This window comes from Rhinolophus sinicus, chromosome 14 (assembly GCF_057876585.1).
Source record: "Rhinolophus sinicus isolate RSI-liver-muscle chromosome 14, RSI-T2T, whole genome shotgun sequence".
Lineage (NCBI taxonomy): Eukaryota > Metazoa > Chordata > Mammalia > Chiroptera > Rhinolophidae > Rhinolophus > Rhinolophus sinicus.
In genome coordinates, this window is record NC_142514.1 from 156,165,788 (window position 1) to 156,192,476 (window position 26,689).

Here is a 26,689-nt window from a genome sequence, read left to right on the forward strand (position 1 = left end):
CACAGGGCTTTCAGGATCACACAGCAGCAGAAAGGAAGGATAGACAAGACACAGAGACTCTTATATGGCACATGTCACTTCTGCTCAGAGCCTATTGGCTAAAACTAGTCACATGACCCCAACGAAATGCAAGGGAGGCTGAGGAATGTAGAAGAGCAAATGGTTATTTGGTGAGCTCTGTCTCTGATTCATTAACTCTGATTTCTTGCTTCCCTTTTTTTCCTACCTTGCTTTTTCCCCTTCCACTTATCAGTCTTCTCCTATATTTCTTTCAGTGCTGATCTTCCTTTATCTTTCCTTGTTGCCCCTTCATCCAGCCACTGTTTAACAAATTATATAGCTATTGTGCAAGGCAAATAGCACAAATTTATATTTAGTGTATTCTGTACATATTTTTGAATTCTCACAAATGGAAAACTCAGGCATGTGTAAACAAGACCCCATGTTGGCAATTCAGACAAGGTAATTAGTGTTTATGGCACTAGAAGTCTGGAATATCTGTGATGAATTGTATTAATCAGGACTGAATTGATACTGGAGGGTAAGGAAAGATAAGTTCTCCAGCTAAGTCTACAGGGCCAGTAGGTGAAACTATTCCCCAGACCAAGCCATTATCCCCATCAAAAGACATCTATTAAGTACTTATTTGCACATTACAGGATGCTAAATGCAGAGCCTACCAGCTCTTAGAATCCACACTCTTCTGCTAAAAGATAAACTCAGGCACATTAAAATTTATGAGTTTATTTGAGCAAACTTCTACTTGAATCAAGTAGTACTCCACCAGCAGGAGCTAAGGGAAAATACTTTTTTTATTATTATTATTGTTTTTGTGTGTTTTTTTTTAATTGGGGGAATATCAGGGAACAGTGTGTTTTTTTAGGGCCTATCAGCTCCAAGTTGGTATTCAATCTAGTTGTGGAGGGTGCAGCTCACTGGCCCATGTGGGAATCGAACCAGCAACCCTGTTGTTCAAAGCTTGCACTCTAACCAACTGAGCTATCCATCCGCCCCGGGAAAAGACTTTTATAGAGCAGACATGGAAGCAGAGAGAGGATATTATTTGATTGGCTATTGCTTAAGCACCTGCCTTATTTGGGAAAGCCTAGTTGGTTGACTGATTTTGTTTGGTTGTTCTTAAGTTTCGATTTCTTAACCTTGAGGCATTTAGAGGAATTGACTCTGGCTTAGGTTTTGTTTGCTTATGCAGGCTGCAGATGCATTAGAATCACCTCAGTCTAATGACTTCCTTGTTTAATTACTTTACCAGTTGACATGTGTAATTTATGCAGGTTTGGAGGAAAGAACAAGCAAACTTTACATAGAGTTTAGAGCTTAAATAAAGAAATTTGCATATTAATACACTTTTTTATGAGAAGAAACGAATTGAGATTGTGTTTTCCTTGTTCAGTTTCCAAATAGCTCCATAGTTAGGGGGCCATGTGAGCTTGTTTATGTACATAGATGATCAAAATGTGGAATTGACTCAAACTCTCTGATTGTTACTTCCAAACTATACTCTTACTTACCCTAAGGGAGTTGTGTACAGCAGTAGCAGGGACTGGAATCTCCGTGATGCCAAGGCCGAGTCAGAACTGTCTTCACTGGATCCTGAGTACCTGCAGAAAGCTAGGGTGAGAGGAGGTGTATAAAATCATGAGTTGAATGAGAAAGCCCTCACTTGTGGTTGTATTCAGTAAGGATACTTTCTCAGGGCATTCCCTTAGGAAAAGACACAAAAACTTCATTGAGCACCTGTCATGTCCCAGGATCTTTACAAGAGACTTTACATAATCCCAAGGAGACCCTTTCCTTCATTTTAAAATAGGTAGAATAGCTTTCATTCATTCACTCTTTCATTCCTTTATGTATTTATTTTAGGCAGTAGAAAGAATCAAATAATAGTGTGTATGTAAAGCAGTTGGCACTGTGTCTGGCACAGAACACATTTTTAGTTATCTTTCTCTTCTTTTATTTAGCTGTCATTACCTTTCTCTTCTTTCCCTTATTATATTCAGAACCCACCAAACATGCTTCATTGTGACTGTCTATGTCCCTATTTAGACTGGGTACATGAAAGCTTGACGGAGACATTGGCTATGTTTTTGGTCAGCATTATTTTTAAGGCAATCCTCAATGAGGCCCATTTTCTTCTTCATTGGTCTCCTCCTTTTAATATTATTGAGTGGAAATTCCACCACAACCACAGGCTACACCCCTAATAGCTGTTATTGGGACTATTGAATTGTCTCACACATCTAACAGCTTTTAAATTCGTCTCTTGCAAGTCATACTCTTCTTTGCTCCAAGACGTATCTATCCAAAATACAAATTTGCCTATGTATTCCCTTCTTTAATCCCTTTAGTAACCTGGGATTTCCTACAGATAAAGGCCACCCCCCCCACCCCACCCCAGCATGACATGCAAATCCCTCCATGACCAGACCCTTACCTTCCTCTCCAGACCAACAGAGTTTAGCTACTCCTATGTAGGTTGCATTTCCATGCAAGTGCATGATGTTGTCCTACAACTCAACCCTTTTGCTTGTGCAGGTCCTTCTGTTTTGCACCTTCCCTCTTTTTCTTTATCTACCTTCACCTCTCTAACTCTGCTCATTCTTTCCTCAAAAGCTCATGCATCACTTCCTCCTGGAAGTCTAAGGAAAGCTTAGATACCCTTCCTTAATGGTTTCTTATCACTCTGATTACAGAAAAAGTTTACTGACCTGTAGGCTAGACTGCTGTGAGAGCAACAGGTACTAATGGATGATGTGGATATAAGATCCTAAATTTCGAGTAAATATTTTAGCTTGTGAGGTCTATGGCTTCTGTCACGTACTCAACTCTGCCACTGAAGCACAAAAGCAACCAAAAATAATACATAGACTATGTTCCAATAAAACTTGACAAAAATAGATGATCGGCCAGATTTGGCCTGTGGATTGTAGTTTGCCAACTCTTGATAGTGAGAAGCATGTCTTAGGCTTCTTAGTATCTGCAGTACCTGGCTTGGTACCTGGGATAGACAGGCTGCTCAGTCACGTTAACTGAACTGGGAGTATGTTAGCGCCTCTAAACCAGCATGTGCCAAGTGCTTATTCTTGTTTTTATTCGAAATACAATCAGGTTGCTGTTAAACATTTTCAATTTTGTATCCAGCAGATGTGCTTCATTTGAGGATGAGAAGCAAGTCATACTTGCTAAATTACAGGGTCTGCTGGGTCACAACCCAATAAGGAGACCCAGACATTCCATCTGAGTATTTAAGGCTTCTTGCTAATTTTCTCAGGTATCCCATTGCCCTCAGGTCTTTTAGCTCATCTTGAAACCAGCCACAGTGCTATCTGACCTGTTTATTGAAAGCTGTGTAACTAAGTACAGTAATAGAATTTTTCAATCAATACCCAATTGTAGCAGGAGCCAGTGGAGAGATTTCAGGGCAGCTGCAACATGCTGAGATAACTTGGTGTCACTAAGAAATCAGGCAGCAGAAAGAAGTATTAATTGAGTTCCATCAATCACACATGTGGGCATTGGGCCTGAAATTTGGTGTAGAAGCAAGACTATTGCGTGATGTGTATTTGGTTGTGTAAACCCAGATGGGAAACCCATCTGAAATCTGCTGACTGACAGTCAGCTGGTCTGGCTCTCTCATAATACCTTCCATTTTTTCCCCATTTAAAAACTCAAACATATCCTTTATGTGCTTGACATTAAGAAAAGAACAGTAGCACCTAATGGTAACCCTGGGCTAGTTGGTTCCAAGAGGGAATATAGCCTAAAAGAGACTTGGAAGTCAAAAGACCCAAAATTCAAATTCCACCTGTTTCACCTACTGACTGTGCATTTTGGAAGGGAAATCAGGTTTCATCCAGATCATGTTTTCCTATCTTTACAATGGGGTGACGATTAAGTGCCTCATCACAGTGTTTCAGTGAATTTCAAAGCCGCTTTTGGCTGTGACAATGCTGTGCAGTGATAGTTTGTTGTATTATGAATGCCTCAATTATTCTGCCTCTCCAGGGGAATGACGGGGGTCAACCCTAAGTGAATTTCCCTTGTATTAATAGTTTAATTCGTTCAGTGTCAGAAGTTTAATTTTAACAATTTTCATGGAATCATTTTTCAAAGACTGCACAAGGAACCAACTGCTTTATTAAACAAATAGTCAATGAAAATTCAACCGATTTGTTTCTCAGAGTTAACACTGGGAAATCTGTGTATCAGTGTTGTAGCTGTCAGTGGCTATTGACTTACCTGTGATTGGGCTCTGGCTTCCTAAATAGCTTGGCTTTTGCCTTCTGGAAAATCCCAGTTGGCCGCTTTGTTCATTTTGATGGTTTGCCTCTTTTCCACAAAGGCACAGTGCAGACATCCAGAATTACCGAAATAATGTTATAATTGGAAGGAACATTCAACACCATTGAGTTCAGTCTCTTCTTAGAAAGAAGTGAAACAAGATCCCAAAAGGTTTAATGACTCATTCATAATCACACAGAAAATGAGTGCCAAAGCTTACACCCAGTTCCTGAAATCCTGATGACATTTAACAATCATGGACATTTGCGTAGAGCTTTACAGTTTCCAAAGCATTTGCTTATCTCTATTTCCTTTGGACCTCTCGGAAGCCCTGTGAAGTTGACAGGGTGTAGGGGTCATTCTCTCCATTTCAACAGTGTTCAGTGACTTTTCTAAGGTCACCCAGTTGGTGTATGGTCGGGAAGAGATGCTAGGGACATGGACACATACATTTTGACCATAGGCCCCAGTTTCATTGGAAGCCATCATGTCACGACACTGACCTGTGCCTTGTGCAATGTAGTGTGCATTATCAGTGCTGCATGACAGCCAGGGCAGGGTGGCTTTGCAGACTACTCTCAATTATCTTCCTCAAAAGGAAGAGGATGTCTTTTCCTAGTGAATTTTTCATGTTTCAGAGCTGTATTTTCAACGTGGCTTTTGGCGTGCTCTGACGTGTTCACAGCACTTAAAGCCTCATCTGTGAGGTCTACACTGCTTGCAACAGCAATATAGGGACCTTCATCTCATATCAGTTTTACCCACTTGTTCTCACAGTCAGCCTCTGCCCCCAGCCTCATCTCCTGCCCCTTTAGTTTCCACCAATACTGAATTAGTTGAAGTTCCCAATATATGGAAATCTGTCTTTTGCCATATTAGTAAAGAGTATTTAAGGTATAAGGGATGTCAACCCAACTCAGACTGGATTAAGCATATCAGGGAATCTATTGGCTCCTGAAACTAATAATGCAGGGACAGATCAAGCATTGCTGGACTCAGTGTTTCCACATTACTATGACAAAAACATCTCTCTCCCGATTCCTTCAGTCAGAATTTCCTGTGTTAGATTTCTTTCTCAGGAAGATTCTCTCAAGTGGAAGGAAAGATGACCCCTGGCAGTTCCAGACTTACATTAGCTACACAAGTCCATTGGAATGGGAGTTACGTCATAATTCTCCCAACCCCACAATAGCATCGAGAAAATGTTCTCTTTAAATTGGCTTATATACCGGGTTTGCCAAAAAAAATGTGTGTGTATATATATACATATGTATATGTATATATATATATATATATATATATATATATATATATATATATATATATATATGATTTGTATTCATCTTTTGTTATCGGTATATATTATTACAATTTTAATACAGTTTGTTTTCCTTTCTTAAAATGTGTATACGTTTTTTTTTGGTACCCTCTGTACGTCCATTCTTAGAACTGGGACATGCAATGAACTCAGCCCAAACCACATGAACTGAGAGTAGGGAAAAGAAGGATTCATGAAAACAGCAAAAATACATTTAATAATTGTTAATGGGGATTAGATGCAAACAGGCAAAAACGAAAATATTCACTGTATATGCTAAAATGCCAATATCCATGTTCACGCTGCTAAAATGTTTTGCTAAAATGTTTTGCTAAAATGTTTTGCTCTCTATTCACCTGAAAGCCTCCTATTTATCCTTCTAAACCCCATTCACAAGCCATTTAGTATGTGGATGATTTGGAGTAATTTACTTAATCTCTACGTGTTTCAGTCACCTGCAACATGGTATGTAATAGAAATAATCAACGGTTAAGCTGGTTGTGGAGATTATATACCCAATTCTCAGGGTCAGGGCCAAGTGCTTGCTTAGCACAGCTTTTGGAAAAATTAAGTGCTTCATAAATGTCAACCATGCTGCTGCTGATAGTACGATATCTTGGAGAGAAAAGTGCTGTGAAGAATCACAAAGCGGGATGAAGGCATAGAGAGTGGCAGTGGTGCCATTTAGGAAGTTATCAGTTGTGGAAGGGATTTCTGAGGAGATACCTTTTCAGAGATCAGAATAAAGGGAAGTTGTGAGCTGTGTGACCGACTTGAAGAAGAATATTCTAGGCAATGGGAACAACAAATGAAAAGGCCCTAGAGTGGGGAAGAACTGGTTTAAGAAATAGAATCATAAGAAGATATTTGTGAGAGGTGCCATTTCCCTGAAGATACTCAGTTTTAACTTTTAAAAGAATTGTAGACACACATAACATTGAGCACTGAGGCATTATTGCTAACAAGACATTTCTATTCATTTCATATCCCTTCTCAGAAGTTCAGAGCTGAGCCAAGCACAGGTTTTTCCAGGCAGAATCGGAGCCAGAGTATAGAGTATTTACCAAGTGCTTTCCATTGACAGTGGGGATATGTGGAACCCACAGAACAAGATGTGTCTGGAAGAAGTACCCAGGTTTGACAGGAGGTAACTGGTTCAAAAGAAGTTTAAGCTGTAAGAGCTGGAAAGGGAGTAGAGGAAAAGGTATACAACCCAGACAGGTAGAGCCAACAGTGAGGCCGAGCAAACAGTGTCAAAATGACCCCATATGGCTGAGAGCTCAGAAGCAGTGCAAAGTATTACTGTGCACTTGGGTTGAAATGTCTTCTGGAGTCTGTGTGTGTGTGTGTGTGTGTGTGTGTGTGTGTGTGCGCGCGCGCGCGCTTAGAATAAGGTATTTTTCCTTAGGTTGAATCATTTAAGTAACATTAGGAGGTAGAAGCATGATCAAGCTATTTCCCAAACCCTGGTGCTCTTTCTTCAGTACGATGAAGACTTAGGATGTGAGATAACATATAACAATAGGATACAATACGTTACAGCAAACAATGTTCTTTGCATTTGCCGTCCTTTCATTCAGTCATTAAACACTCACTGTCCATTTATCTAACATATACCAGGTCCTGTGTGGGAGACTGGGTGAAATACAGTTATGAGGATTTCAGGGTTCTTGCTCTTGTGTAAGCTTGGATGGTAATAAACTGTATGGAAACCAATAATTTAAAAAAAAAAAAAAATGTGACAGGTGCTCCAATACTGAAGAGCTATGTAACTTTGAGTAAATATTTTCCTTTTGAAGCCACTGTTTCCTATTTATAAAGTTGAAGTAATAATGGCACCTACCTTACTATTTTGGGGTGGGATTAAAGGAGATAAACAGTGTTAAGTGCTGAATGCACTATCTGGATATAGTAAATATGCAGTGCTTTTTCTGTGATAACAGCAAAGGTTTGGGGTAACACGAAGAACAAATATTTTCTCTGGGCCTGGGAAAATCCCTACATGCCATTTTAACCAAGTCTTGAAGGATGAATTGATAAGTGGGGAAGAGCATTACAGGGTGGAGGGAGAGTCATGGGAAATACTATGCAGTGTTCTAGGGGAGAAATTTGTTTAAGGTAGAATTAGGCAAAACATTGAGAAACATGGAGAGAAACTCAAGGGAAGTTAGGGTGGGGTCAGATTATGAATGGCTTCACAAAGCATGCCAAGGATGCCTTCTTTAGGTGATGACAAAGAGCCTTCTCAGGTCTTCAGGCAGAGGAGTGAGGTATTTAGAAATGATGTATGTCTGAATAAGTAGTAATGAAATGGAGAGGAGAGGATGAAAGGACATTTGGTGACCATGTGCAAGTGTGGAATGATGGGGCATAATATTATATTAGACCTACAACTCTTAGATGGATGTTAAGAGAACCCAGCAAAAGAACAAGTTCTTTTTGCATTGAAAGCAGGAGGTACAGCTGCGATGGCTTAGGTGACTCTATGAGATGGAATTTACCACTCATCAGTGATGTTATTTTATAGTTGCTGGAAGCATTAGCATGTTTAAGAATAGTCTGTAGAGTTGCAGGGAAATGTAATTCACCAGTACCTGCTTGAGTCTACGTGGCAAATTTTGGAAGCATCTACCTTAGTTTTATCAGCATGCAAAACTACATTCAGAGAAGAGTTTGCCGAGAAGCCCTGAAAATGGTTTTGGAGTTTCATGGTATTCCGGTTATTTTTGTTGTTTTTGTATCTGCAATGCTTTGTCTTACTCTGAAATGCCTTTCTTTGTGGGGAAAAGGAAAAAACACAGAACTTCGTCTATTGTATGTGCTCAGTAAAATATGACCCTTTTTTATTTAGCAATGAACCAAAGATACAGATTGATTTTAATCATTTACGTTTTGGAATGTATATGTTATATTGTCTTTGATCATAGAAGGTTTTGTTTGTGTATGTGTTTGCTGCCTGTGTGATGAAACACTGTAGGTTTTAGTATGTTACTGATCACAGGTTAGCTTGATGCTGTACTATAGTGAGCATCGATCTGAGGACACAGACTGGTCAGTGTGCCCTCAGCAGGGCTCTGTCTGATTACAGTGTCACCCTATGAAACCAATAAAAGGCACATGAACTGAGCTGGCCTTTCATTATATATTTCACATCTGCTAGATTATAAGCATTACCCTTTACTATGCAGCTCTTGAAATAAGTAAAGACTATTTCTTTCACCAGCTGTGTTGAAATAGCCAACAGCTTTTATAAATCTGACAGACATTGTGGGCCATTTCTGCAGTCATTCCAGGAGCTTGCTACTCTGAGCTCAGGGAACTCGCATTGGAGAGACCGTATCACCCTCTATCCTCTCTCTGTGTACTCATCTCATCATCTTGTTGATAAATGTCATCAGTCCTCACCTCCCTGTTTCTAATCTTTGTCATGGCTTCTCTTGCTGTCGGCTGATCCCTACTTCTCTTCCCTTTCTTTCCTGTCTATTCTTCTTAAATTCTCAGTTTTTATATCTAGTGATCATCAAATTCCTTTCTCCTGATTTCGTAACACAATCAATACACACTTTTGGATGATAATTTCTTTCCCTTCATTCGGTTACCTGGATGTTTTCTCTAGTGTTCACTGCTTTGACACTGTTTCTCCAGTCCAGTAATTTCTTGGGTATAACTATTGGATGTGGTATCATTCTTGATCGTGGAGGTTCCTGTTTCCACTCTTGCAAAATAGCAAATGATAGCACCGTGAAGTGCTAGTGAAAGAAGAAGAAAATGATCTAACTGTTGAGGTAGATTTAATTTAAAAGTTCAAAAACCATTAATATTGAACCGATGCCTTTTTTCTTATGGCTAAGAATCCCTTTTCTCCATTGTCCAATGCATAGGCATATAATTTCATTTATATTCTATATTCTGTTATGTTGGAGAAGAAAATAGAAGCCAAAACATTTGTTCAAGGCCAACGTCAGTGCCAACACCTGGGTGTCTTCTCTCATGGTAATAGGAAGCTTAAACTACCGGATGAGAGTCAGCTAACTCTTTTGCTGATTTTATTAAGTCTACTCTATGATCTATAATTAATTTATTCAATAAGGAGTGATCGATTATGTATTATGTATTTGGAACTGGAGAAAGAGTGGTGAAAGACGTTGTCTGAAAAAAGAAATAAAACAACAACACGGTTTATATGCTTAAGAAGCTCAAATCTATCAGGTCAAACAGATCAGTAAGAAGAAATTAGAGGACAGCGTGTAAGTGCTACAATGAAGTGTGCCAGAGGAGTGTGGACATAAGAAACGTTGAAATCTGTAGAGAATTTTCTATAGGAGTTTATTTGAGCCAAAACTGATGACAGGTGCTGGGAAGCAAGATCTCAAATGCTTTGGAGATGAACAGTTTTGCAATTTCTTTTATGCATTTGAAATTAAGGAGGGAACATAAGGAAGATTACGTGAAAGTGGGAGAAATGCAAGGTGGGGATTGGATTACAGGAGAGTTAAGATTATGTGCTCTCTTGAGGGAGATTATTTCTTCAAAGGATATATTATTTCTGGCATTTAAAGATGTGTTAACCTAGATGCACAACAACAATGGACAGGGCTGGCTTAAAACTTTTCACTAAAGAATTTTAGTTTGGGGGCATCATTACCCACCCTACTTCCTAATTAGGAATTTATGATTTATTAGAGCACTCCTTTTTCATCCACAGAAGGAATAAAGGAGGGGACCTGTAGCAGGTGGAATAATGACCCCCCAAAAGATCTGTCCAAGTCCTAACCCCCAGTCCCTATGAATGTGACCTTATTTGGAGACAGGGTCTTTGCAGGTCTAGGTAAGGATCTTGAGGTGGTATCAACCTGGATTTAGCCTGCTGTCATTAAAAGAGAAATAAGAGGGAGGTTTGACACAGAGGCATGGAAGGCAATATGGAGATGAGAACAGGGATTGGGTTTAGGAAGCTGCAAGCCAAGGAATGCCAAGAATTACTGGCAGCCAGGAAAAGCTAGGAGGGAGGCATGGGATGGATTCTCCCTCAGAGCCTCCGGATGGAACCAACACTGACAACACTTTCGTTTCAGACTGGGGGAGGATAATTCTGTTTGTTTAAAGTCACCACATCTGTGGTACTTTGCTATGACAGCCGTCAGAAACGAATACAGGCTGTCAAACTAGACTGGAGGCCTGGTGTGGGAGAGGGTCAGCCATCATAAACTGCTTCCTGGTTCAGGAGAGATTTCAGCGAAGATTTGGAGGCCAAGGAGGAGTTACCCAACTTACCCACGGGGAAAAGAATTATAGGAAGAGAAAATACATGTCAGGGTCCATATTGTTGCCAGAAAAAAGCTTCCTTATTTCATAATTCTGTTGGAGAAAGGCAAGTGACATGCTGCTTACCCAGGGATGACTCTTGGTGACAAATATTGCCTCTACTATGCCGTCTGTCTGCTCCATAGATATTGGAGGAGTCATTGACTTTTCTCACATCTCCACTTCTTTAGCACTGGTTGAGGAGACTATTCTCATTTGAATTATTGTGATAGCTGTCTAACTGGTCTGCTTTCACTATTGCCTGGCCCACCCCACACTGTATTCTCCTCAACACACCAGCCAGAAAGAGCGTGTTAAAACTGAAGCACCAGTAGGTCACCCTTTAGCACAAGACATTTCAATGGTTTTAATTTCTGTCAGAGCAAAAAAATCCAAATTCCCTAAGTGTCCTAAGGACCCTAGGAAAACTGACCTCTGAGTTTTCTGTTGCCATCTCCTCTGACTCAGCTTCTGACTCATGTCGCCACCTTGCAATTCCTGGGCATGCTAGATATGGCCGCATGTCAGGACTTTTGCCAAGAACCATTCCCTTTGCCCAAAATACTCATCACCCCAATATGTGCCTGGTCTGCTTTCTGTCATCCTTTGTGTTTCTATTCAAATGTCAATTTAAGGCCTTCCAAGGACTACTGTACATAAACATTAACCCTTCTCTGAATACTAATTCTCTTCCTTACTCTGCTTTAGTTTCCCCCATAGCACTTATTGTTATCTGAATTTTTTTGTACTTTTATTTGTTTATTGTTTGCTTCCCTCCACTAAAAGATAAGCTTCATAAGATAAGGGACCTATATGCTCTGATCATTGTTATCTGTTAACCGGCTAGCAGTGTACTTGGTACTTAGTAGAATTTCAAGTGATAGTTCAATGGATGAACAATCCTTAGATTTTTCTTAACCAAGAACTTTATAAAATGAAAATGTTTGATGAGAATTGCTAAACCCATGCTTTATTATATTAAATACATTTTAAATGTAGTATTATAGAACACAGATTCCTAAGGCCTGCAGTGTGTTCTGATATTAATCCCACATTCTTTCTCAAAAAAATAATGAACAAATAAGCAAACAAAAAAATCAAGGATGGCCCTTAATCAGTGTAGCTTTAAATAACAGATTTGATTGATTCTGCATCCTGTTCAGTAGTGTTTGTATTGCAAAGTACTTTTTTTTTTTTTACTTGAGTTTCTTTCTTTTTCCTCTTGTATATAAGGAAATAATATAGTCCTTCAGACCAAGTGTTAGCAAATGATTTCTGTGGGAGGATTTGCTTCTCTCCCAGGTATTCTGCAAATGCTGGCTGAGCCTGTGAGATGCTCAGTCTTTCTGTTCTCCATCCCTAGTACTCTGTACCTGTTGTTTCTTTGCTGGGATCATAGTACACTGATCAGATTCAGCATTCTCTGCACACTGTAGAGATGAGGGAGATATTTTTAAATTTTCTCCATGAGAGGTATCCCTTCTAGCTGAGAGTCTGAGCTGGGAACAGCTCCCCAGCAGAGAAGAAAGATGGGCATCATGAAAACTCCTTTATAGCATCCTCAGGAAATAGCCACCCAGGGCGTCTTGCTTAATCCCTTCCTGGCCAGCCTCCTGTGAGCTAACCCTATGGATACAAAAAGCAAGCTCAAGTATTTTGGAGAACTATACCTGGTGGGATAAGATTGCTGGTGGAAAGTGGCAAGGGACAAATCTAGAGAGGAAGGCAATGTATCAGGCTCTATGCCCCTTGCTTTCATCATTATCCTGTCATTGTAACCTTCATCCCACACTTGAAGAAGAGCTCTTTGTGTCTGTATTTCACAAGTTGGCAAACTGAGGCTCAGAAAAGGTGAGTAACTTACTGAAGGTCACACAGCTTGTGATTTATTCCAGGTGGCTCTGATTCCAGGGACTGTATTTTTTTTTTTTTTTTTTTTTTTTTTTTTTACTTCTACTATGCTGCCTATAAATTAGAAATACATTTTGAGGACCTTGAGCCTAGATATTTCAAAAATGACATTAGCTCAAGAATGAGGGCAGCTCATGTTATAGATGAGATATAGCTAAACATCTAGAAAGACAGATAACTGGGCAGTGGTGAAGGCTCAAGGCCCAGCGGGTGTATGCAGCATGAAAGCAGCCATTAATCAGACACGCTCACTTATAAGGACCCTGGGTTTTGACTTTGAAGGCAGCCAGAGAAAGGTCAAATATATGGTTTGATTCCTCCAGCAAACAGAGCTCTTTGGAATTCTTTGCATTCTACAACATGGTAATTAATAATTCTAACTCTGAATTCCTTGGTTTGCTTTGAACCTTCAAGGAATTGAGAAATAGTACATCTTTAACAAAATGCAAATGACAACCTAATAACCCTGTGAATTAGGGTTCCTTTTCCCTTTAGTTCCCCACATCAGTATTTTTTCCCAGATGGGTTTCCCCACCATGTATGTAAGTATATAACTAATAATAGTAATTATGTCAATAATAATTAATATCTTTTGAGCGCTTGGAACTAAGTGTTCCACCTACAGTAACCTTTATTCCTCATAGCAACCACATAAAGACGGTGGTGTTTTTACTTCCCGTTTTGTTATGAGGAAATAAGGATTATAGATGTTTCTAGATTAGCTCCAGGCTACATAGTTAGAAAAAGGCAGGCCTGAGATTTGCATCCAGGCTCCCCATGTCTCAGAGTCTGTCATCTGACAGTCTAGGTGCCTGTCTATTAGGTATTGAAAGGGGTGGTCGGGGAGCAGTTCACTGCAGTGTCTCATTACTCATTCTTTTTCTTTCCTATGTCTTTTTTCTACTTTCATCTTTCTCTCCTCCCTTATTTCTACCTTCTCTCCTTTCCTCCCTACTTTTTAAAAACCTTAAACCTGTTTTCTCCCATTGGGTGAAGTTGGCATTGCTTCTCAGGCACCTGATGCTATCAGAATCCCAAGGCTGGAATTCTCAGTCTCGGCTTCATAATTAACTTTCTCTTGGGAAAGTCATTTAACTTCGCTCAGTTTCCCCATTTCTTACAGAATGAAAGTATCATGACAAATTGCCTTGTAAGATTTCTGTGAAACACTTTTTAAGCAAAAGCACCAAATTCTTTACAAGTCTGAGAAATTGCTCAGGTTTCAAGATGGAAGTGGGAAATGGAAGAGCCCTTTCCAGAACTCCGGTCCATCCAAATTACCCAGCTCCGATCACTGCAGCTTGCATTCATAGCTCACTCAAGATTTACCATCTAATTCCATGTGGTTATAGAAAATCACAGAAAGCTTTTCCCTGGGAGAACTTGCTGAGATTTATTTCTTTAAAGTCTCTAGACTGTGACCTCCAGGGGTAATATATGTGTTAGCTCCAATATGGCAGTGCAGCAGAAACCTCTGACCTTCTCACCCCGGGCTTTCTCCTCAACTGCTTTTCACAGATAGCACTTTCAGGCTCCCATTTCTTAGTGCCGCTGGTAGTTGTTGAACACCAAATTTTGAATTGCTTTCAGACTTTTTGTTGCAGAGATGTAATTTGACCATTGCCTTAGCTTTTATATCATAGTGAGTCCTGACCTAACTTCCTGGATTTTGCTTTTGGAAATTTGAGCACCATCTCTCATTCTGTTCTTCTTCTTAGGTTTTTGTCTTAATCCATCATTTTCTTGCAATTGATTCCACTGCTCGCAAGCTGTCAAACTCTGGCATCGATTCGTGCATCAGTTAGGGAAGGCAGGCTGCAAAGAGTTTTGATATTTGAGAAGAAAATGCTATACTCTATGAGTCCACCTAGAGAGAAAGAGGCTGACAGATTTAAGATGAACTAGTGTTTATTGTACACTTACTATGTGTGAACATTATGCCAAGGACTTTACCTGCACTGTCCTATTCAATCCTGGTAATATTTACATGGCATATGTTCTCTTGTTGACCTAATCATACAGACAGCGGATTTGGTGCTCAAGGAGATTAAACAAATTTCCAAAATCAGTCATGGTGGTAGTCATTTTGCAGTATATACTGGTAAATGTATCAAATCAACACATTGTATACCTTAAACTTACAAAATGTTATATGTCAGTTGTATATAAAGAAAGCTGGAAAAAATTCAGCCAGCTAATAAGGGCGGGAAACTAGGTCTCTGTTACCAGAGTCATGCTCTTGACTGCTTATATAACGTGTTTATCCGAAAAAAGACCTAGCCAGATAATCAGCTCTAATGCGTCCTTTGGGGCAAAAGTTAATATAAGACCCGGTATTATATTATATTATATAAGACCCCATCTATTTATTTTACTATAATGTAAGACCAGGTATTTATAATATAATTTAATACAATATAATACAATACAATATAATATAATATAACATAACATAACATAATGTAATATAACACCGGGCCTTATATCAATTTTTGCTCCCAAAGATGCATTAGAGCTGATTGTCTGCCTAGGTCTTATTTTTGGGGAAACATGGTAGTTCTATATTGGGAAATTATCCAGGCACCAGGTTGTCTGGATATGTGCTGGTGATGGACCCCCAGACCCAGGTACACAAGGTCAAGGCTGAATATTTCTTACTCCCAACTTCTTAGAAATTTCCTGTTGAACTGCTCTTTCTTTTATATGATTTTTGAACTTCTATACTGCAGCGATTTTAAACGCATAAAAACAAATTCATAATCAACCCTACCTTCGACTCTATCTTCCTAGGAAAAAGCCACCACTCTTAGAAATTGAACTTGTGGAAACATAAGACAGGATTGGCAGTCCTGAATCCTTCGGAAGACCAATGGGTACCTGGTGAGAAAGGCAGAGAAGAAATGACTCTTCTGTGATGTAGCCCAAAGCCTGGGTGTGCATGACACCAGCTCCGGTCACCGCTCCTCCTTCCTCACAGCATGTCTTGCAGCCAGCGGAAGACACTTTCAGTTCTAGCCAGCAGTGCCCCCTGCCTCTGTACCTTTGCTCATGCTCTTCCTGCCTCCCAAGTACAAATCCTTCGCCCCAATCTGCCTGGTTATTATTTTTCTGACTCAGCTCAGGTCTTGGCTCCTCTGTGGAGCTCTTCTTGACTTCCAAGCAGAAGTAATCCTTTCCTTTCTCTGCCTCCTCTTGGCCGTGTGTAGGCAGTGTTGCTAGGATCTACAAGGTGCTATGTGATCTGCTCACTTCACTCCTCAGGGCCTTTGCACTTGCTGTCACCTCTGCCTGGAACGCTCTTCTGTTTGGTGTCTGCGTGACTCACTCGTTCTCTTTGGACCTTCTCTCAAATGCCACCTTCTCAGTGAGGCCTGTCATGATCACCCTATTTAATTACAATCTTCACCACTGGCACAGTCCCCGTCCTGCTCTGCTCTAGTTTTTACCATATCGTTTATTATCATCTAACGTACTCTATCACTTACACCCTTTTTCTGTTATTCAGTATCTTCTGGGTAGAATATAAACCCATACGTTGAAATATTTTTAGCTGTTCTGCGTGAGCCTTGGCTTTCAGGATGACACTTGGTACAGAGGCTGCTGAATAATTGTTTGTTGAATGACTTAGTAAAGGACTGTCTGTCTTTTCTCAGCTTTGGCACTGTTGAAATTTTGGGCTGAATAATTCTTTGCTGTGGGGCTGTCCTGTGCATGGAGGATGTTTACCAGTATCCTTGGCTGCTACCCCCACTAAAGCCACCAGTAGCACTCCCACAGCTGTGACACTAAACATGACTCCCTACATTGCCAAATGTCCCCTGGGGGGAATTGCCTTCAGGGAGAACCATTGGAGAACAGGGATCATATCTTATTAGAGTATCTAGTGTGTAGCACATAGTAGATGCTTGATCAATTTTTAAATCTGAATTGATCTGACTTGATAACTACATGTCATATACTTATTTCAGATTTTATGATATAGTTAGTTTTATACACAAGACTATCTTCTCAAACTTTTTATTTTCTCTGTATAATTAATTACTCTTATCAGAAAATATGGATTTAGCATCATTAGCATTCAAGATGCCATAGAGAACTGAAGGGTTGCCAAACACATAACCCTGGTCCTTCAGAATCTCTCAGATATATATATATATATATATATATATATATATATATATATATATATATATATGCCAAATAAATAAATAAAGCAAAAGGATGAATTATCTCACCCCTCAACCAATGCCACTCCCATATAGTTGGTCCTCTATAACAGAGATAATCTATAAAGGCATTCCTAGATAGTAAATATTTCACCTTTGCAAGCTATATGGTCTCTGCTGCAACTACATCCATGGAAAATAGCCCTTGTAGACATTTTCCTATCATATCAGTCCTTCTAGAGCTCAGACCAACACCTCTGCTTGAACATGTCAAGATTAATCTGTGCCCCAATCCTATCACAGAATGCTGTGGTCTAGAAGAATATGACAATTGTCTAGAATGTGTGAAAGAAGTGCACAGTTTAAACTGCAGGTTTAGTGGGTTGTGAAAGCATGTCTCATCACAATAGCCACATTCTATAAATTATATAGAATACAATACATAGAATAGAATAGATAGAATAGAATAGAATAGAATACAGTGCAACGCAATGGAAGGCAATGCAATGGAAGGCAATGAAACGGAAGGCGATACAATGGAAGGCAATACATTGGAAAATATCAGAATGCATTACACACAAATAAAAGTAAATTTTATATTTCTGGTTGTCTATGTACGTATGGAAAGATTTCTGATTTAAACATGTTTCTTGCCATTTAGTGTATTAAAAAAGGATTACAAAGCACTGTCTTCAACGAACTAGAATAATGGACAGAACAAAAGAAAATTTTATAAGCAGATATCCAAGCGGTACATTATTATGCCTTACGATAACTAATGCATCCGAGAAGTAGATGGAGATGGGAAGATGGAGAACATGGGTGGTACATTCTAAAATGCTCCTCCTTCCCTGCAGGGCTTGCTGCCTTCTCTTCTAATGCTCAGTCTCTAACCTTGATGTGAGTTATAAACACCTCTTCATTTTCTTCTTCTGTTCATTACCTTTCCACAGGACAAAACCTTGACCTGCACTGCCCCTTGTCCTGTGCTTTTCTGCATGACAAAAATCCTATTCATTCTTCCGGCCCAACTCAAATGCCAGCATTGTTGCAAAGCTTTGCCTCTGTCGCGAGGCACAGTTAATTACGTTCTCCTCCATGGTCTCGCAGCGCTTTATTCATACTGCTACAGCAGCATGTGTCACATTGTATTACGCTGGGTTTTATGCCACTCTCTGCTACTTGATTGTGAGCTTCTTGGGGCTCGGGACAATTTCATGCCTAGTTGTAGTCTTCTCAACAACTGGCACCTTATCAGCTCACAGTAGGTGGCCAAGCCTTCATGGAAATGACTTAGTGATGGGGTTAAGACTCCTAGTTTGAAACCCAGGAAACCACTTAGTGGTGGAGTGACCATAGACAAATTATTTAACTTCTCTAAGCCAGCTTTCTCTTCTGACAATGAGGACAACATGACTAATACACCGAATTGCTATAGGAATGAAATGGAATATTCCGTCTATACAGCACTTAGTAGGTCTTCAGTAAATGGAATTTACCATTACTCTTGTTATTGTTGTTGTTAAAAAGGAGAGTGGGAAAGGCTATTAGAGCTGTGGATAAACACACATATAGTAAGTGATAGGGTGGAAGGTGATTTGGGGGCCAATAATTATTAAATTATGCAGTATACTGTTTGCTTCAGACCAAAATGATGACATGAAAAGTGATAATTGCAGGCATCCGGGTGTTTGGTTTTACATATCAAGCTAACCGTCTGGATAATTTTCATTCTTACTTTTTCTCTATATTTTAAAGTGGTTTTTTTTTTGAGGAGAGATGGGCGTGGGGTGGGCAGAGGGAAAAGTGAATTAAAATAAAATAATTTTGTTCCTGGAGATACCTAGTAGACTTAATGGTATAAAGTTGGAGCAGAGTTTCTCAATTTCAACGCTGTTGACATTTCGGATCAGATAATTCTTTGTCATTCAGGGACATTGCAGGATGTTCAGCAACATCCCTATCTCTGCCCACCAAATGCCAGTAACACACTGACCCCACAGGCCATCTTGTGGCAACCAAAATATTTCAGGGGCCGTTTGGTAAATATCATGTTCTGCACAAAGTAAAGAATAAATCAAAACACAAACCTGGAGGTGTTGATACCACCTTTATTATTAACAGAGCAGGATCGGAAAACATGAGTTTAGGTCTGTATGCCAAGGTAGTTTACTACGAATGAACACAGAATAATGCTGACTTTCCACCGAGCCCCAGGGAAGAAGCTACTATCAGGAAAACTGATACTATCTGAAGGCAGCTCACGCCCAAGAAAGAAGTGGGGTGGATGTGGAGTTTTGCTGAGCATGACCAGATTTTAAGTACTTTGGATTTGACAAGCATATAATCAAATTAGTTACAATATTTGGTTCACGACACCCTGTAACAATTGGGCCATGATGATTAGCTTTTATTTGTTTGTTTGTTTGTTTGTTTGTTTGTTTATTTAGCTATTGTGATAGTTATTTTAACAATGTAATTCACACCTAGTAACTCACTATCCCAAAGAAACTCAAAATGTAACAATTACCTATTTCTAATCACACGGTGCTTTCCAGCCCATTCTCCTGCTTCTCCCATCTGAGAAGCATCATCCTGATAAATATATTTTCCCAGATTTACCAATAGAATAAATTCCTCTAACCTCCCCAGGGGTGGCATGAGCAAAGCTGCCAAGAGAGGTCAGAAATGATCTTAAGGAAAATGCTTCCTCAAGGAAACCAGGAGGGAAGAAAAGGATTTCCTTCTAACAGATGGTGCTGAAACTTTATTTCCTTATTTTGTTAGGATACAAATTGTCCCTTGGAACTAAGTATGTGCCTAAAACTTTGAGAGAATCATTTGAAGTGGATATAGAACTGGAAGGGCTATTAATTTTTTATTAGTGCAGAAGTATTTTTGTCAAATTGAGCACAGGGTGGTGATACACCACCATGTTCCCCTTAACATCCAAGTTTCATTTCACATGCTGAGAAATTCTGAATATAAAAAAAGTAATCTTCCTGTGGATTAACTCTCCCTCAATTTGGAGTTTTGTGATTTTATTCCCTTCTACAATAGAAGGAGTCCTTTCAAAAATAGAAATCATACCATTTTAGAGTTGACCCAATCGAACACCTCTGCCAGGGTAATAAGTTAATAACCAATGGTGCTTGCTATAAGGACAGATTCAGGTTTGTGGTCTTATTATTTACCTGCAATCTGTTGATGATGTACTTCAGAATCTGGAAAGTGGTTGACAAAGGAGCAACATACTCACAATGCCTGAGTTTTTCTGAGTTTGCAAAGGAACTGTGCTTTCAAGTTCCACTGCAAACCACATGATGCTACTGAGGGCGTCCAGTTCAGCAAGGAGTGATAATGAGCCCTCACTAAAGAATAAGCTCCATAGCCCAGGGACCAGTCCTAACTCACTGCTGCATATCCAGAGTCTAGAACAGAAACTGGTGTAGCACAGTATTGTTATTCGGAAAAGCAGAGCCCTGGTGATAAGTAACAAAAATCATATCTCCTTTTGGAACACATTGCGCTGGCCGTGTCCTGTGCTGGGTCATTTATGTTGGCAATTTAATTTAACCTGTACAGCATGTCTGTTATCATTACTATCGTTACTGCTTCACTCTTCAGAACACTGAGGTCCAGAGGGGTGAAATAATTTGCTGTGGGTCACACATCTAATAAATATAGGGCAAATCTTTGGGCCATGTGGTTTCTACCACCCCATCCTCTCATAAGCTGAAAGAAATGTAGGGTGACGTGGCTTCTTGTATTGGTTCTGCCATCAACTAAGCAATGCTGTGCAGATTATAGGTTCTCTGCATATCAGAGTCCTTTTCTTTGAAATGCTAGGTTTATAGTTGATTAAGATGAGCCTATCCAGATGTAAATAATCTATCCACAATCTCTAGACTAGTAGGACACAACAGTGTATTTTGGTATTTTATGAGGTAGTCAAAGAAAACTTGCATTGATCTTTGTTTCCCCAGAGTAGGTTAGGGTTGGGATGACATGCTCCTTAACTTGTTTTTGTGTTTTTTGAGATTATGTTGTCATATGGTTCACATAGGCAGTGAATTTCTTCTTTATTCCAGATAAATTCCATTAAAAATAGTATGTGCCTATTGGGTGAAATGGAACTAGGTTCAGACAAAAAATGGAGAATAGATTATAGGTATGAACTTAAACAGCTGCTTACCTGCCTTTTTTAATATCACATGTGCAATTTAGACATGCATATTTTTTTTTCTTCTAATTTGTAGTCAGTTCCATTAGCCCGTATGGAACTATTCACAAAAGGAGGGAACCTGCCCATGTGATTACATATAAACCTGCACTGTAACATAAAAAGAGGAGGTAAAACTTTGAAAGCAAGGGAGTATTTACTTGAATCTTGGCTCTGGTACTTACTATCTGTGTAGCCTTAGACGGACCACTGATTTCTGAGCCCCAGTTTCACCATTTTTACAAGAGAAACAATGACATCTCTCTAATAGTTCCATGATAAGGGCCACTGCTACTCTTATTAGAAACTAAATCTAGCATAAATCACAAGGTCGTAACAACCCATCTTGGTGAAGCTGAATACCTTATAGGATGGGTTTAATTGTCTGTGTATTAGACGATTTGTTCCTGGTCCATTCTGCACAGTCATAATGATATTGCTATCAATAAATTTTATTTAACAAAACACTTATATAACACTGTGCACCAAACACTGTTTTTACTCCCTTACAAATACTAACTCATTTCATCCTCATAGCACCCTATTTATTTTGTACATTCTTAGAACATCACAAATGTACACCTGTACATTTTTAGGACATCACAAGCATTTCGTGCTTTCTTCAAAAACCTCCTTTTATCATTAGTGTTTAAAGGGTGCATAAATCAAGAGCACACATGTATTGTGAAACAGCACGGAGTCTCCTAACCAGGTCTACAGATTGTGTGTGTGTGTGTGTGTGTGTGTGTGTGTGAGCGTGCACACAGATCTAGATCAAGTGCTGTTTGACTATTTTACTAAAGAAACCCTGAACTTCCTGTTTCAAAGCCCCTGTCTTCTTTTGGTGCCACTTGAAACTTTCCTCAATAGCTTTTCCTCTGTCATTGTTAGATGACAGACGAAAAGTGTCCTGTTTACTGTTCTGTTATTAATTTTGATGTGAACCTACACTTTAAATATATTTCTTTAAATGTCAGTCACCAGAGTCTACAAGGTGTGGTTTGGGGGGTGAGAGATATATTTCTCTGTATTTTGTTTTTTGTGATGAACATACCAAGGCAGATATTGTCTAAATCTTTTTTTGCACCGGCTCAGGGTACTAAGATGCTGAAAAGAGAAAATGGTTTTCAAATTCCAAGGTACATGCTGTCTCGCCTCTGGCAGGAGCAACGAAACTCACAATTAATTACTAAGCTACAAAATGTTAAATTGTATAGTGGTTATTAAATTATGTGGAAAATGACAAGATTGTGAGAAGTTTTGTGAAGTTGAACTAGTGTTCAACTATCTAAAGACATTATGTGTCTTTTTAAAGTTAGACCCATATTATTTATGTGGTAATGGCAAAATATAACCATGACATTTTCTAGCTGTAATTATAAATTTAAAAATGTTCTCACCTAGCTCTCATGTGAATAAAAGAAACTCTGGGTTAGCAAGTTGCAATCATCTTCATTAATGAGAATTTTGCAACATTAGTACACTAAAATATTCGGTATCCAACAAGTTTGGATAATAAATTATTCTAGATGGAAGTGTTGCAGAATTGTTAGAGAAAAAGTTTTCCAGTCAGAACAACCTGTAGCATATAAATTAATTCATTCAGCAAATATTTTATTGCGTATCTACTATGTGCTCAGATACTAAGGCGATGGTACAATGGGCAGCGAAAAGAATCATAGTGCTTGTCCTCATGAGCCTTACAGTATAACGGATGAGACAGGAAATGATAATCAATTATATGTAAATAAACAATTATATTTCATGCTGCAAGGGAGAGGTGTATGGAGCTATGCTATGCTATTCTAGCATGTAATGAGGGAAACTAGCCAAGTGTGGGAAGCCCAGCAAGGTAGTACTGAGATGGAGTCAAGATAATTTTGCGATGCTTAGCAAAAAGCTTAAACTTCACAGCCTCTGAAACTGTATTTTCACACTGAGGCATTTTCCCTAAAGGAGTAATTTGGGGTGTGCTAAACAGTCTAGTTATACAGACAAGGCATTGTTTTTAGCACAGAAATATTGGAAACATTTTAAGTATTCAAAACTAAGTGGTTAAATTCATTATGTTATCAAAATTATATCTACCCAAATCTTTTAAAAATAATGTGAAAAAGCTTTTTACTGTAATAAAAGATATTTAGGAAAAAAAGCAGTTACAAAATAGTGAGTGTTTAAATTGCCTTTGCCTTTATCGCAACCCTATCCTTTTTATTAGGTTGGTGCAAATGTAATTGCAGTTTTTGCAATTATTTTTAACCTTTTAAACCACAATTCCTTTTGCACCAACTGAATAGCTATTCAATTTATCCTATTTGATTTCAAATATATTAATAATAATAATAATGATAGTAGTAATTAAAGCAACAGTAATAGCTATTCATACTAGTTACCATTTAGCACATGCCAGCCCCATGCTAAATATTTTTCATCCATTATTTCATTTGGTCTCAGTGAAATAGGAATTATTCCATTTATCTTTTCAGGTACCAAAATTTTTAAATATGTCAACACTGATATGTATTCCCTATGCAACAACGAAAGAATCGCTCCTGCTGTTTGCCATGAATTTCCTTATTGCCATTTTGTCTAAAAGAAATCCCTCCTTCTTTTGCAACAGCATTCTGCGAAGAGGGTTGCAGATACGGTGGGACATGCGTGGCGCCCAACAAATGTGTCTGTCCTTCTGGATTCACTGGAAGCCACTGCGAGAAAGGTAACCTAGCCCCTTTTCAGGGTGAGGGAGGGAAAAGAGAAAGTTTCAAAGAGAATACAAACGCTTTCTGTTGGAGTATAGTACTGGGTGTTGATTTGATACGTTACATTTCAGTGGTAGGTGTGGCTCGCCAAAGTAGGTACCTTTTGATCACTGCATAGTAGGTGTCCTCCCTCTGAAAATAGGCTTTCATTTGTCCTCCCTTCAGTGTCTCTAATTTAGCAAGGTTGACTCTTTCTCTGCTATAATTGGAAGTATGCGTTTTTGGTGTTAATTAGAGATAAAGCCTGGCGATCTGACCTGCCCCAATTATTATCTGTTGGGGGTAGCATCTTGCACGACTATTGGAGTTACAACAATCTGCTGTGTCAACAGAATCTAAATTAGAACCACATGCTCCTTGCATAAAAGAACATTAAGTAACTCCAGCAGCAGGTTTATTGGTGTGCTTGGGATTTTATTCAAATATTAGCTTATTAGGAACATTATCATTCATAGATCTGATAATATAAGCCAATCAATATTTGCAAGATTCCATTATGTGCATCTTTCTATTTGAAATAAATGTAGTGTTTACACTTGGTGCTATTTGGTGATATCTGCTCTCTTATTAATTGGAGAAGTCCTACGTGTATGTAATTGAAATTGGCATTCAGTGTTAATATGCCAGTGTATATTTCAATGCTAGCAAGGGGTCTGTGCCCACGTCAGATTGCTGTGTATTTGCCCACGAGTATTACTGGGCTCAAATCACCACATTGTGGTTTTCTGAGTCTGGAATATCACACTTTGCACTTCTCATAGTACAGCGTCAAAATATGGAAATACGATGCTGCAGTTATTATTTGATGAAGAAGAGGAAGTCTTTATCCGATGCCAGAAATCTGAGCAAATGTTTCCTTTTCTTCATGTTTCAAGGTTTCTGAATTTAGAAAATAAGTTTTTAAATAAGTGTATTTATTGTACCCCAACTTGCCCAACATGTTACATTGTACTGCCTGTGTATGTATCAAGCACCCCAATCCTTTATGTCAAAACACGTGAAAACCTAACTGTATAATATGTGCAATATGTGCACCACTGTTTCCATATTTTTGACATTATCAATTAATCAAATTACGTTTTTTAAATTATAGTTCATTGGTTTGTCCTTAAAAAAAAAAAAAAAAAAAAAAAAGACATATAAAGAGCCAGTACTGCCTCTGACCAGCATGAGAGAATTCCACATGGAGAATTCTCCAGTTGGAGAATTCTTGTCCAAAGCAAAAATAATTAATGGTAACTTAGCACACGTGTCCTTCTAACAGTGCATTTGATTTTAATTAGGTTATCTAAAGTAAAAGTTTCTCATTATTTCCTCTAGAACTTCTATGTTTCCCTAAAATGAGTGTACAGGAATTAATGGGGACAGGATGGTGATGAGGGTAAGGTCGATGATGGTGATTACTACTGCTGACCAATACCGTTTATTATGTACTCATTATGTGTCAGGTCTTTTAAATGAATATTTTAATATTAAGAATAAACAAAAGAGATAGATACTAGTACTCCTGTTTTGTAGATGACAAAATAAAGCTTAGCTAGGTCAAATAGCTTCTGCAATGCTACAGAGCCAGTATTAGAACTGAGAATACAATTCAAGTTGCATTTCACAAAGCCATAATTATAAACCCTTGCATGTGTTCCTCAAGGGTCATACATGAACTTGCTGTTAAAATCCGGATTCCTGAGCCACCACCCCAGAGCCGGTGCTTCAGAATATTTGGGGGATAGCTCAGGAATTTACGTTTTCACCAAGCACCTCAGGTTATTTGCTATAAACCAGTTATTAGTTAAACCAGTATTATGTTATTATTGTGAGTTTAACCAGAGCATTTACTCTAAAATTCTTATTCTGTTCACATGATCAAGAATTCAGGGAGAACATTGATTATAGAACTGGGCCTGAGTCAGTGGCCGCCTAGGAAGAATTAATTATGGTTCTGATGGCTTGTTGGTTTGACATCTACCCTTTCCTTTGCTCAGTAAGTGATTGGTTGAATTAGTGCTTATATTCTGGTCCATGATGTGGGACAAGAAAAGTAGAGATAAAGGAGAAAATCAAGACCAGAAGCAAAAGTAAAATGGATTCCTATATAAATGTTAAAGCTGAAAGTGAAAATTGAGTATTTTTGATGCCACACTATCTTCCATCGGTAGAAAAGTTGTTCCATTTAATATTGGCCAATTTTCTAATTCTATGAAATTTTTGTGGATAGGATAAAGTGCATATTTTCCAATCCATTGTGTGCAAGGGATCAAGATGAATTATAAAACAAATACTTAAAACCTATGCCCTGTCTTGTCTGAATTATTTTATCATGTTGATCATTAGCAATAAACGTTAAGTAATTCTATTTGTCTTTCAATAGTGATGCTACATGCCTTGAGACTTAGGGTGCAAAGGAAAAATGGGAATGCATTGTGAATGTCTACAGCATGATTACACTCAATCTTTTATTTTGTTTGTTTTAATTTCAGGGCTAACTAAACAGTCCCCTTTGAGCTATACAGAATCTGCTTATTTTCAGTCTTAAAGATATTTCCCTAGGCCCCCCTCGTTACTGATTCTATTCATTGCTTGTGATATTCCGCCTTTGAGAATTCAAGTACACTTAGTTAAATCACTGAAGTCGTTTGTTAAAGAAAATGCCTATCTGGAACTTAATGGAGTTAAAAATCCCACTTGTGTTTGGTATGTAACGTAAAGATGA

At 38.7% G+C, this 26,689-nt stretch overlaps 1 protein-coding gene across 2 annotated transcripts in view; it reads left to right on the top strand.

Moving 5' to 3' along the window:
• The window catches only part of NELL1 (neural EGFL like 1), a 761,225-nt gene that overhangs the window by 546,238 nt on the left and 188,298 nt on the right, over positions 1–26,689 (top strand). For both annotated transcript variants that reach the window (XM_019742633.3, XM_019742632.3), the window contains exon 15: positions 23,841–23,936. In XM_019742633.3, coding sequence (XP_019598192.3) covers positions 23,841–23,936 — 96 coding nt within the window. The remainder of the gene's footprint in view (positions 1–23,840; positions 23,937–26,689) is intronic.